The 17,163-nt window shown below is 32.5% G+C and overlaps 3 protein-coding genes across 7 annotated transcripts in view; 1 reads left to right on the top strand and 2 right to left on the bottom strand.

Annotated features, from left to right (window-relative positions):
• Positions 1-12,253, bottom strand: part of RhoGDI (rho GDP-dissociation inhibitor) — a 17,511-nt gene extending 5,258 nt beyond the window's left edge. Inside the window, exons 1-4 of the mRNA XM_088236216.1 lie at positions 12,121-12,253; positions 11,652-11,847; positions 3,231-3,340; positions 1,542-1,656 (exon numbers count right to left, since the gene is read on the bottom strand). Coding sequence (XP_088092342.1) covers positions 1,542-1,656; positions 3,231-3,340; positions 11,652-11,835 — 409 coding nt within the window. The 5' untranslated portion in view covers positions 11,836-11,847; positions 12,121-12,253. The remainder of the gene's footprint in view (positions 1-1,541; positions 1,657-3,230; positions 3,341-11,651; positions 11,848-12,120) is intronic.
• Positions 12,254-12,374: 121 nt separating this feature from the next.
• LOC148275055 (oxidoreductase-like domain-containing protein 1) lies at positions 12,375-17,069 on the top strand. 4 transcript variants are annotated; one of them, XM_088236220.1, is made up of 3 exons: positions 12,375-12,560; positions 12,671-12,814; positions 15,633-17,069. In XM_088236220.1, the coding sequence occupies exons 1-3, from the start codon at positions 12,555-12,557 to the stop codon at positions 15,831-15,833; spliced, it is 351 nt and encodes a 116-aa protein (XP_088092346.1). In that variant the 5' UTR covers positions 12,375-12,554; the 3' UTR covers positions 15,834-17,069. The 4 variants fall into 4 exon arrangements, 3 of the variants coding, with proteins under 3 accessions (XP_088092346.1, XP_088092345.1, XP_088092344.1); XM_088236219.1 differs by having other exon boundaries at positions 12,435-12,573; positions 15,633-15,951; XM_088236218.1 differs by having other exon boundaries at positions 12,452-12,588; positions 15,633-15,951.
• LOC148275056 (galactokinase-like) overlaps positions 15,076-17,163 on the bottom strand; it is a 30,789-nt gene continuing 28,701 nt past the window's right edge. The window contains exon 10 of one of the 2 annotated variants that reach the window (XM_088236211.1): positions 15,076-15,380. In XM_088236211.1, coding sequence (XP_088092337.1) covers positions 15,177-15,380 — 204 coding nt within the window. In that variant the 3' untranslated portion in view covers positions 15,076-15,176. The remainder of the gene's footprint in view (positions 15,381-17,163) is intronic. The other variant, XM_088236210.1, reaches the window with a different exon arrangement.

A 17,163-nucleotide genomic window follows, 5' to 3' on the forward strand; every position in this document is an offset into this window, starting at 1 on the left:
GAATCAACCACAAATTACTGCAAATAACAAGTATACACATGTATTTTTCCAATGGTTACTATTAAGGCTGTAGTATGATAAATAGTAAGGAAATCATATCATCAACTGAATGCAGAACTATCCTATGTCACATACAAGTTAATTTTGATTTTATTCATTCATTGTGTTCTTTATGCAACTGATTTTGTTGTGCGGAAGGATGGGATGACCATATTTCCTATTTACATGAATTTTTTTGGCAGTCAGAAGAGGTTATTATTTTACTAAAAAACTATCCTAAGTAACCACAATGTTACATAAGCTAGTTCTGCAGTCTATGAATTCAATAGATCGGGTCGAAAACTATATGCACTAAAACCTCATTTTTACATTCCTCGATTTCATGTTTGGCCGCTTTTTATGCCATTTTTTTTTCATACATTCTCATTAAAATATTACCCCAAATTATTTTTTTTCTACATTTTTCATAACCCCGGTTTTACGTTGAAAATTTTTCAAAACTTATTAGATGCTGACAATATTGTACTTATTTTTAAAAATAAAAATATATACATGTTTTTTTTAACAACTTTCCGGTTCAATTTATTATGTTTAAATCAATACAACAAATTTTACAAAAATACTTTGTCTTTGCCGACGTACGTGATTGTTTGTCTATAAAAAAGTAGTGAAAGCTAGAAATATGCATTTTATTATTTCTGTGTCATGGATCTAGAGTGCCAATGTCGGATTTCATATTTTTCTTGCCACAATTTTGTAAAGGGTCGATGTCAATTAAAAAAAAATATATATTTAACTATTTAAAACACATTTTTTATATATATATATAAAAAGAGAAATACTGGAGTTTTTTTTGTTTACACAAATATATATTTTTTAAGACCAATTCCTAAAAGTCTTAAATAACTTGTGCTGAAAAAATGGAAATCGAGTTGTGGTACAGTGGGATTTGAACCTCGTGAGTCCACAATACTACCAAAGGGACCACAACCCGGCTAACGACATGCGTTGTAATGTTGTTTATTAATATTTATTATCAAATATGTCAAACAGTTCGTTATAACACCACATAACAATTGCTAAATAATTACTCTCCTGTAATATCACAATTTATGACATTAGCCCTTATAGATCTATGCCACAGATTTGTGTATATTGTTAACTAAAAAACTTTTTTTTACAAAGAAAATTGAAGGAAATTCAAATAACATTGTTAACAACATAAAACTAAAAAATGTGAATTATTGCAGTGTCTGGCGCACCTATTTTTTAATTCAATGTTAATTAGTAAAAACAAAGAGTATTTTCATCATTTATGCTGTACTTAACACGTCAAAAACACTCTTCTTCTGCCTTCTTAAGAATACAGTAAAATAAAATGTTAATTTATAATAAAAATAAATAATTTTATGAGAACTGAATGAGCGTTGTCTAAAATTCCTAATTTTACTTTATGAATAATATTGTGCATAGAGATGAAGATACTCTGATTTTACTCAGCAAAAAAATGTGTTATTCATAGTGTGAAAGTGAGTGTTTACCTGGAACTCCTAATCTGTAAGTTTTTTGAACGTATCTTAATCCGTGTACAATCTCTCTCTGTACGATAAAATCAATGCGTATTCTATACTGAATTCCCTCCTTGATTGTAAATACCTGAAATCAAAACACTTCTCAATTTAATTTTTAAAATTGAAACTTGGAAATAAGGATGCAAGCTGCGAGGTGTGATACTAAAAATTTGTGCTAGAAAAATAAAAGATTCAGAGATTTTTAAAAACTGTAAAAAAAAAGCTTAATTTAAATTCTTCATAAAAAGCTCTATTTTCATCGTAAACAAAAATAACATGGTGAACAATATTCAATTGCAGTAGAACTCTATTTATCCGAACTTCGATCATCTGGATTGCCAAATATCCAGATTTTTGTTAGGAATTAAAAAATTAAGGAGAAGTTCTTGATTTCAATTATTGTGCAATTATTATAGTATTATTTCAAAAGAATTCAAATCTGGCACTCATTCATTAATCCAGATAATTAAAGTTTTACTGTATATTGTAACAATAATCAAGGAAGTTATAACAGATAAACTTAGTTTACTTTAAGTTTATTATTATTTTAATTGCTAGTAATTTTAAGAGAATGTGAAAGGGAAAACCTGAAATAATACAGTAGAGTAGAACATGATTTAAAAATAATTTCCACAAAGTATATAAAAAACAGACTTAACTAATGTAGATGAAACTCGATTTTTGAAACTGGCAAGCTTCAGTCTTTTTTTTCCAGTTCAATGTATAATAATAAAATTATCACATTTATTTTAGGTGTTCGGTGACAAGTATGCTAGATAATATGTGTTTGTGTTATTACGCCTTTCTTCTGGTCAATTCTCATGAGTTAACACACTCTGAAATTATTTGTGCTCAAAGCACATTAACTACTTTGCAATAAAACTTGAAGATCTTTACACAATATGTGCTCAGTGATATAAGCTAAATATGAATAGTGCTTGAAGTGTGATTTTCAGAATTTAGATTTAGTTTTGTTGCAAAACTGGCATGACCTAAATATTGAAGATATTCATAATTTAACCTTTTCCTTACAGAAACTCCAAAAACTATGCGTGTTCCGAAGCGGGAAATGAAGAAAAAAAAAATTGAAAAAGTAAATACTTATTCCACAAAAAAAATTCAGACAGTGGCGAAACCAAATAAAAAAAAAACAATAAAAAAATTATGTCTCAAAAACGGTTCACAATTCATTTAAAATATTTGCCCTTTTTATACAGCCCCCGGGTTGTTCTACCACCTGTGTTTTTTTTTACATCAAGTATTTTACCACCCTGTACATAACAGACAACTTATAAGGTTTTGTTTATGTATTGTTTTCATACATAAAACAATGGAAAAGTACGCATAGTTTTCTCTTGACAGACACTTATTTTTGTAAAATGATTTTTCTAAATAAATATCAGAGCTTGTATGATTCACAATAAAATATTTCCATGTTCTGTTATCTGCTATTTGTAAATAGACATGCTAGAAAACGAGGAATAAGTAGATCTCATGATCCAGTCCACGACACTACCACAGTGCAACATCACAAGCGCAATAATTTTTGTCTTCCTATAAAATATTAAAATCGGACATGCTGATAAACTCATAGTGAAATAGTGTTTAAATATTAGGGCATATTGAGTTATGGAAAGGATGTTATGAAAATTATATGACCTGTTTCTTGAGGTCGGTAAGGTCACCAGAGAGGTCAAGTTCAACATCATCCCGACCTTGGACACATAATGCTAGTTTCTTCACAATCACTTTTCTTTGGTCAGTCGCATCTGAAAATGGAGAAAAATCATACAATCAAACAAGAGGATACAAAATGGTATACAATCTAAATCGTAAATAGAAATTATCCAAAATGTAAATAAAAATAAATAACTCAATGTTGCATAGAGAGAATTTCCGTGTGTCTGGGCGAAATATGGAATACTATTCTGGGTTTTGGTATGGACTATTTATGCTAAGAATATCAACCGTCAACAGTAATGAAATAAGGATTCATTTTTCCATTCATAATGAGTATATAGAAGGGTGGTATTGATTATATCATAACAAATATTGGGTATTGATAGTAAAATCATAGTTAGTTATGCAATATTTAGACTGTAAACTAGAAAGTGATAGACGGATTAGTGAAATATTTATGCACAGTACAGGGAATACAAATGAGTTATCAAAGAAAAGAGAATGTTTTCATGATACATAAAATGAATATTAAGTTACATAAATTCTAAATACTGTACCATTTTACTGTACTTAAATTAAGCTTGCGCAAAATATTTAAGTAAGTAATAAGTTTAAATTTGAAGCACTAACTTTGTGGTTATTCATTTTAATAAAATAAATAAAACAACTTTGTTTTAAACCACATTTTTTTTTTTTCACCGACTGGTTTCAAAGCAAACAAGCTTCTTCGTCAAGGTTTACATAACTAACGAATTGATTCCTTTTTTATTTTTATCATGTTTGCTAAATACTACACGTGGACCCAATAAATCAAGTCGTTTTCCCTTACACGGGTGGTAATTTGATATCACTATTTTCGAAGTTAGACAGGAGAGGACTAAAAGAAATATTGTTTATTCTGTTATTAATTATTGTTTTCTTCTTAAGAATCGCTTTTTCAATTCCTAAGATTTCTAAGTTGTCTAATTTTAATATTTTATTTTCAACATGAAGTACTTTTAGTCCAGTGTCTTTATTGAAGTTATAAAAAATTAGTAATTTAAAACAAAGTTGTTTTAATTATTTTATTAAAATGAGTATTTGCTTTAAGCAAATTAAACGTCAAACTCACTCTAAATTTAAATAAAATAAAATAATATATTTATTGCATTATACATACTGCAGAAATGAAAATGCTTAGGGCCCCGATTACAATGGGAAGTTAAGATTTATCTTAAACTTTATCTACAAAATAAAATTAAGTTTTATGCATGAAAAGCAGAATATGCATACAATTTTTTCTTCTAAACATGTTCAATTATAGATGGCCTAGGATATTTTAAATGTTTATGCTAATATACTCATTTTTTAACACAAAAATCGGTTTTTCTTTATAGACAGTTGAAGATAACTCTGTTAACTTCCCATTGCAATCGGGGCCCAGGTGGTCCGCAGGTGTTAACAGGATTGATAAGATTGAAAACGAATATATTCACGGTAGTTTCGGGGTCGCGTCCATTCGGGAGAAACTAAGAAACTAGGCTCTAATGGTACCGACGTGTGACAGACGAAATGACGATCACATGGTTAGACTTGCGTTGGAAATATCCCCACACAAGCGAGAGCTCGAGGTCATCCATAGCCACCTATTGAATCAATATTAATAGGGACCTGAGGGGGGAGCAGCTGACCAATGAGATGACACAAGGCAGAAAAACTCAGACTGCGTACCAGAGGGGCCGACCCGACCCTAGGTGAACTGGGAAGAGGCAAGGAAGGTTATATTTTTATGCAGGGTCAGAGCTTCCTAGAACATCTTAGCTACACTTTAGGACATTCACGTTCCTTTCATTCTTAAATGTATAAAAGAAAATAATGAGGAAGTTAAGTGCCGCGGGAAATTGGAGATAAGAAATGTTTTTTTACGCATGGTAAAAATTAGAGCATTTCATTGCATGGCGAACCTTCTCGAAAATGTGGGAAAAAAATCATAAAAACTCATTTGAACTACGTCACAAGTTCTTCCGCATCGACCGATGATTAAGTGTTGCGATAGATTTCCCGTTTCTGGGAAGCTAACTCACCGACGAGAACTTGTGACGACACGGGCGGAGTAATTTCAAAATTACAAAAATTGAAAAAACCATGACGCTGATAATATAATACATAAAAATCAACAATATTTTGAGTATGTCAAAATTTTGGTAGACTCCGGTAGTAAAGTAGTGAATGTTACAGTGTGTAAAGTGGCCACTAAAACCAGCCAATGACAGGTCATAAGCCCTGTAGATTCCTAGACTTCTATATTACCTTCTCTTAAATGTTCTTTATCTCTGTTGTAATATGTTAATATAAACTCCCTAATATAAACTCCCCAGGGAGTTGAATCCAGTCCTTGTCTACAAAAATTTGGACAAACTCAAAATATTGTTGATAAATCCACCTGGTATATAAAAAGGATAGAAATTGAAAAAATAATCATTTCAGGCGTTGCCTAGTATGTAGGTTAAATAATTCAATTAGATGAATCTCACCCGCATAAATAAAGGTTTCCGCTGTTTAACTTCACAAACATCAACAGATGAAAGAATTGAAGGAATAAATATGTTCAAATATGGGCAGAATGGTGAATGTTACACAGTGTGTAAAGTGGCCACATAAACCAGCCAATGACAGGTCATAAGCCCTGTAGATGCCTAGACTTCTCTAAAATGTTCTTCATCTCTGTCGTAATATGGTAATACAAAAAAATATTTTTTAAATATTTTTTGGGTTAGTTTGATAGTCAATTAAACTGGTTTTTTTAATTCTATATCTTTCTTTGCCGTAAAATATTAGTGGAACTATATTAGTTAAGTTGGAACCAAACAAAAATATACAGCAATGTTTCAGTATGTCGAAATGCTTGCAGACTGACTGGCTCCCTCCCTAGGGAGTTATTACATATTCCCTTCTCAATGATGTTTTCCCTCTCTGTTGAAATAAATTAAAAAATATACAGTTCGGTTATTCTTATTATGAAATTCCATTGTAATTATAATAACTTCTATTTTAATATAAGTTATAAATTTAAAATACTTGTTACACTTTCACTTATTTATTTGACCAATTTATCATTTTCCGACTCAAACGGTCATTTTCAACATAACATTTTCAGTATTTCTCAAAATTTTACTTTAGACTAAACGGACATTTTCTGAAAATTAATTTAAGTCAGACGTTGATATTCGGAATGTGATACGAGTGTACAAAATTAGCTCTATCTGTGTGAGCAATTATTGGGAGCGAATGATGCAAGTAGATTTAAATAACTTATCAGGAACTGCGTTCAATGTTTATGGACGACTATCAATAGAATACACGATGAGAAAAAATGGTTTTGGTTTTGACTTCAAGGAAATTGGTTTTTTAGAGATAAAATAAACAATGACCCAAGATTAGATTGATGAGGAAACTACATCTGAACTACGTCTTAATCAATGCACAAATGGATGGTGTTGTGCAAAAATGTGCTAAGCAACAAAATTGAAAAAAATTAGCGTGTCAAAATTATGATTTATAAGTGATGTAGTTTTGTTGGATATATTTGTGAAAAAAATGCATTCTCAAGTAGTTCCGGCATGGCACAACTCTAGCAAAGCATTTTCCTGAAAATATGGTTGCTAATTACTTTGAAAAAATAGTTTGATGAGTTTATACTTGCAAATTCTCTGTTTTATTATTATTATAATTGGATTATATAGCGCCATTTTTGTGAAAATCAACTCAAGGGCGCGGTACAACAAACAAATATCCCACCACGTCTTGCGGCTACAGAGTGCATGGTTGGTTGGTATTTTAGTTACGAGGAGCTTCAGCCCTATGGGAAATTGGATACAAAAAATGTTTTCTTTTGTGTGGTAAAAATTAGAAGATTAAATTGCACAACAAAGTTTCTTGAAAATGTACAAAAAAAATAATAATTACACACTACTTTGAATGACGTCACTGGTTCACATGAATCAACCTATGTTATGAGAGCTATGGAAGATTTCCAGTCTGTTTGCCGTTTCTGGACCAATGGGAAGAACTGAATGAGAATAAGCGGAAATGAACCTCTGACGTCACACGCGGAGTTATTATAGTTATAACGGATAGGGGTAAAAACAGCAGAAAAGTTCTTGTAATTTGGGGATTCATATTGGAAATAAATCCCCATGTAATTTTAACGTCTGGTTTAGAACATGACGATTTTATTTCAATATATCTTTTTACTCAAAATTTTCCATCACAATAAAATATACACTTTGATAATTTTACATTTGAAAAAAATATTAAAATTTTGGATTTACATTTTTTTTTGTGAAGCAAGATTGTTTAAAACATTTTTGCGTTATTGTTATTAAAAAGGTAACAGTTTTTAAGCTTTTATAACACTTTTAAAAAATTAAATTAAAAAAATTATCACTTCTTTCTTTTCTAACAAGTCATTTTAATATATTAAATTAACAGCCAAGCAAAATAATTAATCATATTTTTAAAAATGCGCCTGATGTTAAACATCAATTATTTCAGTTTGAGATTGGTGTGGCTTAACACATTTTTGCATAACACCATCCAAATAATCAATACGAGAGTAGATTCCACCATCTTTGTAATGTGTAAAATATTTTTTTATTATGATACAAACTAACCATCACGCCGTTTCCCCGTAGGTGTAGGCAGAGAGGATAGAACGCCATATCACTCTGTCTTTGCATACAGACATCGCTCCCTCTACATTCATAAAAATTCTCATGCAGGCCCGCCGATCATTCTGACTTTGACACGTCCATAAGTATTTGTTGGATTTGAACATAACTATGCAGAAAGAAGCTAGAGCGTGTAAAATGAGATAATAGCACTTTTGTCAAAAGGGTGAATAATCAAATCTACACAACAGTTGAAATGTTTTTCACTTTGACAAATGATGAATAATGCATACATTTGTTTTTTTTTCATAATACAAAACAGGATTTTATTGTGTATTTCACCGGTTTTAATAATTTCTAAAGTCTGGCTGGCTGTCCACAGAACCTAAAATGTGCATTTCACAGAAAACTGCTCCTTAGTAAAACTTTAACGTATATGTTGTGTCATTATGTATTGAACATGTTATTTTACATTTATATTTGGATACTTAATTGTGAAGATCACTTAATTAATTTTTTGAACTTCATTATGCGTTAAAGGAATTTTCGATTTTTATCTAAAATATGCATTTTGCAGAAAACAGCCAGATCTTATAGTGAATGATACCTGATTCAAACTTTGAATGATACCTGATTCAAACTTTGAATGATACCTGATTCAAACTTTGAATGATACCTGATTCAAACTTTGAATGATACCTGATTCAAACTTTGAATGTACGAGGCGACATTCTGTAATAAATCTTTTTTTTTAATTACAGGTATTTTTAAATAATTGAATTTATAAAATTAAAATACGTATGTATTTATTCACTTAAATTTATTTAAGAGAACTAGATTTCTGGAGGCATTAATCTTCCCACAGCACCTATACTGCAAGATTTTTCTGATGTTGTGGGTGTTTTCTGCAAATTGAGAAATGTCGTTTTTGTGATCAATACTATTTTCATAATTCATAACTAACTAACTAACTAACTAACCGTCACGCCATTTCCCCGGAGGGGTAGGCAGAGAGGATAGAACGCCACACCACTCTGTCCTGGCACACTTCCTTTGCTTCCTTCACATTCATACATCTTCTCATGCACGCACGTCGATTATTCCGACTTTTCACATGACCACTTTCAAGAATTTGTTGTACTTGATCATGCCATGTCTTTCTCGGCCTTCCTCGACTTCTACAACCAGACACATTCGCATCATAAATCTTTTTAGCCGTTCTTTCATCATTCATTCGCTCCACATGACCGAACCATCGCAAAAGACCTTTCTTTTCTTTCATACATAATCATAATTCCCTTTTCACACCTAATGGTGCATAGGGCACTGCATTGGTAACCAACGTAGCATATCTTGATCATTTTGGTTGCATGAAGGTATGATAATCAGTCTTACGCTTCAGGTACCAGTCCAGGGACTATGAAATATTCTAGTGTGAAAACACTCTTTTAAATAAATATTCCATATCAACCATTTTGGGAATCGAACCCGAGACCGCTTGCATTGTAGGCAAACGCGCTGACCATTACACCACGATACTATTTTCAGAAAGTGATTACTACATTTTTTTTGTATGAAAGCGACCTGATTGTTTTTAGTAGAACATAGAGTTGCCATACTGCACCCTATCACACCAATATCTCATTTTTCTAAAATTGTGGACTGGGTGCTTTCTGCACAACCACGTTAATTTGGTCTTGCCATGTGTTTCTTAGTCTTCCTCAATTTCTACATCCGTCAAAATTCGCATAGTAAATCCTTTCAGCTGTTATTTCGCTCTACATGTCCAAACTAACGCAAAACTCCTTTTTTGATTTTGTCAATAATGCTTATCTAAACCTTACATAATGTACGCATGTTGACATTTTTTGCAACTACCACACATAAGCCTGAGAGATCGCAGTTTGAGAGCATTCAGTCTAATTTCATGCTTGATTTTTCAATTTCATACTTCGCTCCCATAAATCAAGGTCAACACCAGGATTCGATTCAACGTCAAAATTAGGTTGGTGTTCTTTCTGTTTTTGTGTTCTATAATAATATTATAGATACATTTCTACAATATTATCTAAAGATATAAAACTATAAAGCTTCATTAATTATCTTACAATACATACATGTCAATAAATACTTCCGAAATTGAAATATAAATGCCTAAATTCCCCATTACCTATTAAACACTTAGCCTTGCCCTTAACTATTGGTTTTCCACGCAATTATGATTAATGTACATGCTTTTATAGTTCATAAGGTTATTTTTATTTGTTACATAAGTACCTTGAATTATATAACTATATAAGGACATTCAATCCGTCTAATCTTCACATTCGTTTGAAAATGCCCTAACATGGCGAAACAATTGTCACTAAATTTTTGTTTTTATATTTTTAAAAATAAAATAAAGTGTTCAGTAGACTCAAATCAGTCACTTCAATGCTTGATTTCTTAAATTATAAGTTTGAATATGGAGTTCTACAAAATAAACAACAAATCAATCAATAAGGTTTTTGAACACATTAACCAAACTAGCACCAATCACTTTCTCGGGTAGGTCATTCCACTTCTCCACAACTCGGTTTGTCAGGAAGTTCTTCCTGGGGTTGGATGAGAAGGAGGTAGTGTTTAGTTTCAATAAATGACCTCTGAGATGGCGGTTTTTATTTATTTATTTAACTTTTTGTACATAATGTTATTTGTACATTGGCGGGCTTATTGCCAAATGGCAATTTCTTCCAACCAACCAATTATTCATAGTGAACATTGATTTCAACTTCCAACATTATATTTCTCAGTTAAGATTTTGAACATTTCAATAAAGTCACCACGCTGCCTCCGCTCTTCCAGTGAACTTAATCCGAACTCAACGTATGGTGAAGATGCTATGAATTATTTACTAATTTACTGCAATTTTTTTTTCATTGTGTTCTCTTGTTCTGTTCGTTTGGGAAAAAACAGACACAACTATGTTAACACACAATAGTGGATAAAAAACTATAATTGGTCCAATAAATAAGTGGAACTGAATTATTACTTGAGTAAGTATATTGCCATTTTTTAACCTATTCAAGTTAGTATCTGAATATCTACATTCTAGATAAGATAATGATTTTCAGCATACTTAAGTGATTATAAAGTACAACAATGTTTTGAGTATATCCAAATGTTTGCAGACTGGCTGGATTTCCTCCCAAGGGAATTATTCAGATCTAAATTTGTTGCAAAAAGAGGGAAAACATTTTTGAGAAGGGAATATGGATGTCTAAGCATTTACAGGGCTTAAGACCTGTCAGTGGCCACTTTACATACTGTGTAACATTCATTATTCTGCCTGTGTTTAAACATCCACATTTCCTCAACTCTTTCATCTGTTGACTTTTGTACAGAAAAAGAGCGGAAACCTTTATCATGTGGGCGAGTTCATCCGGCTGAACCAATTTTCCTACTAATCAACGCCAGAAAAGTAGGATTACAAGCCGATCTCTCGATCAGGTTTAACATATGTATGGTACTAACAGAGAACACTCCGTTTTAATTTTCTATCCACTAGTTTCCCTGTTACTAAATATGTATGCTTATTTTATGCAATAAATTATTTCTCAAATTTGATCTTGTTACTTATTTAACATTTTTTATTTATTTATGCATTATGTCTACATATTAATATATGTTGGCCTGGAGGAATCTCATTGCCATACTGTGCTTGTAGTTGTTGAAATAAATATTCATAAAAACATATTGTATGATTTCTTACCCACTATGACTTCGCCCTGTTGAGCTTGGCCTAGAAGAGCTTCCTTATATTTCCTCAAAGACTCATCATCCTGGTCTGCCGCTATGATAGCCTCAATGGACTTCTCTGGGGGAGGTTTGTAAGTGGTGACAATTTCTTCGTCGCCCTCATCAGGGGTGATAGCAACATCTTTATCACCAGACATTTTATAAATCAACTGTAACAACCAGAATATTTCACTAACAGCGGGTCGAACGAGCACCGGCCAACAAATATAATGAACTGAAGCAGTACTTTAGTAATAAACGCACGTGCAGAATAAATCAATAATGCAATTGACGGCTTATCTATGTACAACATTATGAGTCAACGGAGACAACACCGGCAAACCGCTGACAAATAGCCAAATCGCCGAGGGACTACGGTTTACTTGGCATCGGTAAATGCGCAACTTAAAAAACGAAATTTAAAGCCGAAAAGACTAACTTACCAGTAAAAGACTAAATAAAATACTACAAAACAAAAAAATACGTAAATATTTCCAGCGACCGCTGACAAAGCGAACCCGCCTGAATTCTCTCAAATAGAAATGACGGGGCGGTTTATTTCCGGTAACGCCTGTTCGATACTGCAATTAATTGATATATTATTTTAGACTGGTAACTCTAAAAACAAATTTTGACAGATGTATGCCTGGACAGATTTTATTCTAACTAAATAGCCGAATACTTTTTCTAAAACTTCAAAATAAAAATATTGTGAACTAATGCTTGACGTTAGAATTTAAATTATACAAATATTACGTGAATGTTTAGTCCGTAGTTTGAAGTTTTAAATATATCCAATTAACTTAATGGGGTGTCTTATGTAAACGAAAGTCCCTGTACTATAAAAATCGTTGTATCGTGTCTTTTAAAACGTCAAATGAATGTTAGGTTTTTATGTAATATTTGTTTCGGTGATTTATTTCTATTAAAACACAGCACTTTACCTTTATTTATGTGGTATTTTCCTTTACAAATATTTGTTTTATGTTTTAGAAAATTTGTTATCTTTTCTCTCTGAACAAAACCCGAAACGTTGCTGTTAGATTTATAGCACTCAAGAAAGGCAATGGGAATGAAAAATGTTCTAAAACCAATCAAGACAAGCCAGATAGACCAATGTATACGCCTGAAGAGCCAGTGAGTAGGTTAGCATGCTTTACAATAAATATATTTCTTGCACTTCGTAAAGGTGTGTATCATCAGATAGTGCTCACTAAATATTCAGGCCGTATGGCATGGAATACTTTCTCAGCCAAAGCGTGAACCTTTAAGAGTGAAGTAATGTTTTTTTTAAATAACTACCTGTTCTATAATAAATTATCAATAGTAATTATAATAACAATCACCTCTTAATTCCTATTTTCAAATGCAAGATACAATAGTGTATCATTAATGCAGATTAACAAGATCGGGTGCATTAATGGGATCCTGGTATTTGCGGGATCCCATGTGTTTTAGTGTGGAGCTTAAATAATTTGTATTTAGTATTCAGATATAATATTTAATCAGTTGATTAGAGTTATAAAAACTAGTAAAGCTGTAATATGGTATTAAAAGATATGACATATGGATATTTACCTAGTGAAAACCAAATGACGCCTATACAACGCCTGCATAACACCTATTCTCCTGTACGGATGCGAATCGTGGCACCTCACTAGGGCCCAAAATAGCAAAGTGTCTCATAAGAATCTTGGGTGTGCGGTGGTTTGACTTTGTGAGGAATGAGGTTATAAAAGAACGGACGCAGCAAACTCCGGTGACAACTGTCGTCAAGCGGAGACGATACGGTTGGCTAGGCCATATACTGCGGATGCCTTTTGAGAGCCTTAACTACGCTTGCATACTTTACAAGGCATCAGATTCTCGACGCCCTGACAGGACTGACAGTTCGCCAGCAGTTTATATCAGAACTTTGGGACCAAAACCTGACTTGGGTGGACGCAAAGGAGTTGGCAGCCGACGGAGATGCATGGAGGCTCTTTGTGGATACCATATGCTCCAACTAGGGAGCGGACGTGGAATGATGATGAAAAAATATGACAGTTGACAGGGAAAATAAAAGTCTTTGATCAACCAAATAAAGTGTTTTTGCCGAAATCCTGGATTCCGCAAATCCTATGGGATCCCGCTCACGCGATCTCCGAGCATTCTGGTAGAATTATTTAGAATTACAGCTCTTTTTTACATTTCTATCCAAAACTAACTGTTTGCGTTGATATTTGTTATATCTGAATAAGTTATGTAGTCAGTGCACCTGCAATATCTGTTTGGTAGCATTTTAAAACAATTTAAGGAGATAATTTAAACAATGCGCCTTTTGGTGATGGGGTTTTTTTTTACATATTTTTCAATTGATAACAAAAGGAACAATATTTTGTTGTGTAAGTTTATTTTGCTGCGTAATTTTTAGGAGAAATCAAAGATATGTAATTATGAAAATAGATAGGTCATTAAGAAAAATCACTTAACGGATTTTGCAGGCACAACGACGATGTGGTCCTAGTAGCATTATTTTCAGTGACAGATTCTTCTTTACTACATTTCGTTTGCTCTGAACTACAAAAAAATAATTGTAAGGCCCGATGGGGCAATATTTCTAGTTGTCTGAGATCCAAATCAACTGAGGCCCGAAGTGCCGTAACTTCGAACGTGTTGCTGACTGTTTCCTGCTAAATTATTTTTTATTTCTCAAATAAACCGCACATTATCTTAAATCCAACAATGTCCTAGATGAACATATTAAGTTCTCCAAAACGAAAGCCATTTTAAGGAGAAGTGTCCAAGTTTGAATTTTATTTAAGGGAAGAGACCATTGCAGGTGACTGCTGCGAGATATTGCAAAGATTTATATACTACTAAATCTTTAAACATCTAGGATCCAAATTGCTCACTAGAAAAACTAAGACCAATATTTGCAAAACTCTCCTCAGACCGGTCATTGCATATGGTGCCGAATGCTGGATTATGACCAAAAGAGATGAAAACATGGTATTAGTATTTGAAAGTAAAATACTAAGGCAGATGTTTGGTGCTGTCAACCAAAATTGAGTGTGGAGGAGACGGTTCTATCATGAATTAGAGGCACTGCATAGTGAACCCAACATTGCACAATTCATAAAAATAAGAAGATAACAATGGTTAGGCCATATGCACAGAATGAATGATAACCGTGCCCCAAAAAATACTTTTTTATATCACTCAGAAGGCAGATCAAAATTAAGATGGCTGGATAATGTGGAAAATGTCAAAAGAGCAATTGACCTGACGAACTGGAGAAGAGCCGCAGGGTGGGAGGAATGGAGACAGATTCTGGAGGAGGTCAGGGCCCACAACGAGCTACTGATGATGAAATACTTTTAAGCGTGTTTATTGAAATATATGTTTATGTAATAATTTTTATTTTTGCTATTGTTTGATAATGTGCATGCTTCCACTTTCCATTATGTTGTATCCCAACTCAACACAGGGCTCTTAGCCTCCTAGAGTTAGGGATATGTTATTTTTTAATTTTTTTGTTGTATATATGTATTTGTATAAATAAATCAATCATAATATCCCTATCCACACCCCATGGTGCACTGCATTGGCATTCCAACTGCAACATATCCTGATCATGTTTGTTACATGGAAGACATGGCGACCAGTCATATGTTTCAGGCGCCAGTCCAATATTTCCCATCCACCCTGCAAGGAATCGAACCTGAAAGGTATAGAAACACATACCATTTCACTATGAGACAGACTTATCTTCACTCAAGATTTTTACATAGAGTAGCCATCGAGTCAAAACTCGTCCAGGGCTCTGATTATATTTCACACAAAAATCTATTCATATCCAAAAAGGTGTCCATTGAACGTAAAATAAATCAATAATGTCTTTTCTTGACATTGAAAATAATAAAAATGTATATTTAGATCTTCGGATCATTAATGTATTCTTTGTTTTTATCAGGTCTCTATCGACAATCCACCGACCACATGCTGCATGTCTGGCTGTGCTAACTGCGTGTACATAGCGTGGGCAGAAGCCCTGTCCAAACAGATGGCTTCTGCGGATCCTATTATTGCTCAAAAAATCCTTGATAAAGTGGATGATCCAGGAATGCAAGCCTTCTTAAGGATGGAACTAAGAAACTTGGGATTGTTAAAATGACAACTTAACTTATAAATAATAATCGTTTGCTGTAGCAATAAGGAAGTTCAGTGTTACGGGAAATTGGATACAAAAAATGTTTTCTTATGTGCGGTAAAAATTAGCACATTTTTTTTTTTAGAAAAAGAAATATTAGCGTTTTTATAATTTACCCAAATATTTCAATTTTGGTGGCCATTTTCAACGAGTTGTAAATAACTCACTATTAGAAAATGAAAATCAAGTTGGGGTAGAGTGGGGTTCGAACCTCGGACCTCTGATCCTTGAGTCCGCAACACTAGCCACGGGACCACAACCCGATTTAAATTGTGCCGCAAATTTTTTTGAAACTTTTCTTGGCTTTGATAGACCTCACTAGTTCTTCCAAATCAACCAATGATAGAATGTTGTGATAGATTTCCGGTTTACGGGAAGCCAACTGACCAATCAGTAGAACTCGCCGAAGACAACTTGTGACGTCACACACGGAGTAATTTCAAAATTACAAAACTTAAAAAAATCATAGCACTGATAATATGATACATTTATATATATTTTTTTAATTTGGTTTAGTTTGATAGTCTATTGACAAATATAATATATGTATATTTTTTAAAACACTGAACTTCCTCATTCTCAACTATCTGTATAATCTCCTCAGAACTAAGAGCCATTTTGGCGCTGAAATATTTGAAAACAGTTTTGGTTAATTTATGCAAAGGAAAATGATTTGAATTTTTGACAATGAAGGAAGACAAAAATCCTTTTTTTCCCCACAATTTTTTTTGTAACGTTGAAATTGAAAATAATTATGTATGTTTTTGCAGTCTATCCAAATTCTAAGCTAATTTTTTTATTATTTACGCTTGTGAAATTTCATAGATATATGAAAATATATATTCTACTTTATTCAAAACTTTATATTATAGATTGTTTTTTTTTTATCTGAAATGAACAGTTCTTATTGTATGAAAATCTTTTTTATTTTAATAGATAGATTATAAGGCATTTCTAATAGTAAAAATCACACATAAATTGAAAAATAGTTGCAAAAAAATTCACCTCGGAGCTATTAATAGAACATTTTTTAAATCTTCGACATTTGTTCAAAAATTAACAAATTAGGTTAAAAGTAATAATAATGTAAATAAATTTCTACCACATATGTTAGAAAAATATGTACATTTGTAATTATGTAAATTAAATCTGGAATTTTTACCTACGTAATAAGTCTGATTAAATAATTTAAAAATGTTTCATAATGGTTTATTTTTTCCCATATTTCCATATTCTCATTTGTAATCTGTGTATTTTTTTGGACTTAGCCAATTTGTACGAATTGTATAACATG

The sequence above is a fragment of the Micrasema longulum genome, unplaced genomic scaffold, assembly GCF_059751315.1.
Source record: "Micrasema longulum isolate JH-2025_06_02 unplaced genomic scaffold, ASM5975131v1 h1tg001521l, whole genome shotgun sequence".
NCBI classification, from domain to species: Eukaryota; Metazoa; Arthropoda; class Insecta; order Trichoptera; family Brachycentridae; genus Micrasema; species Micrasema longulum.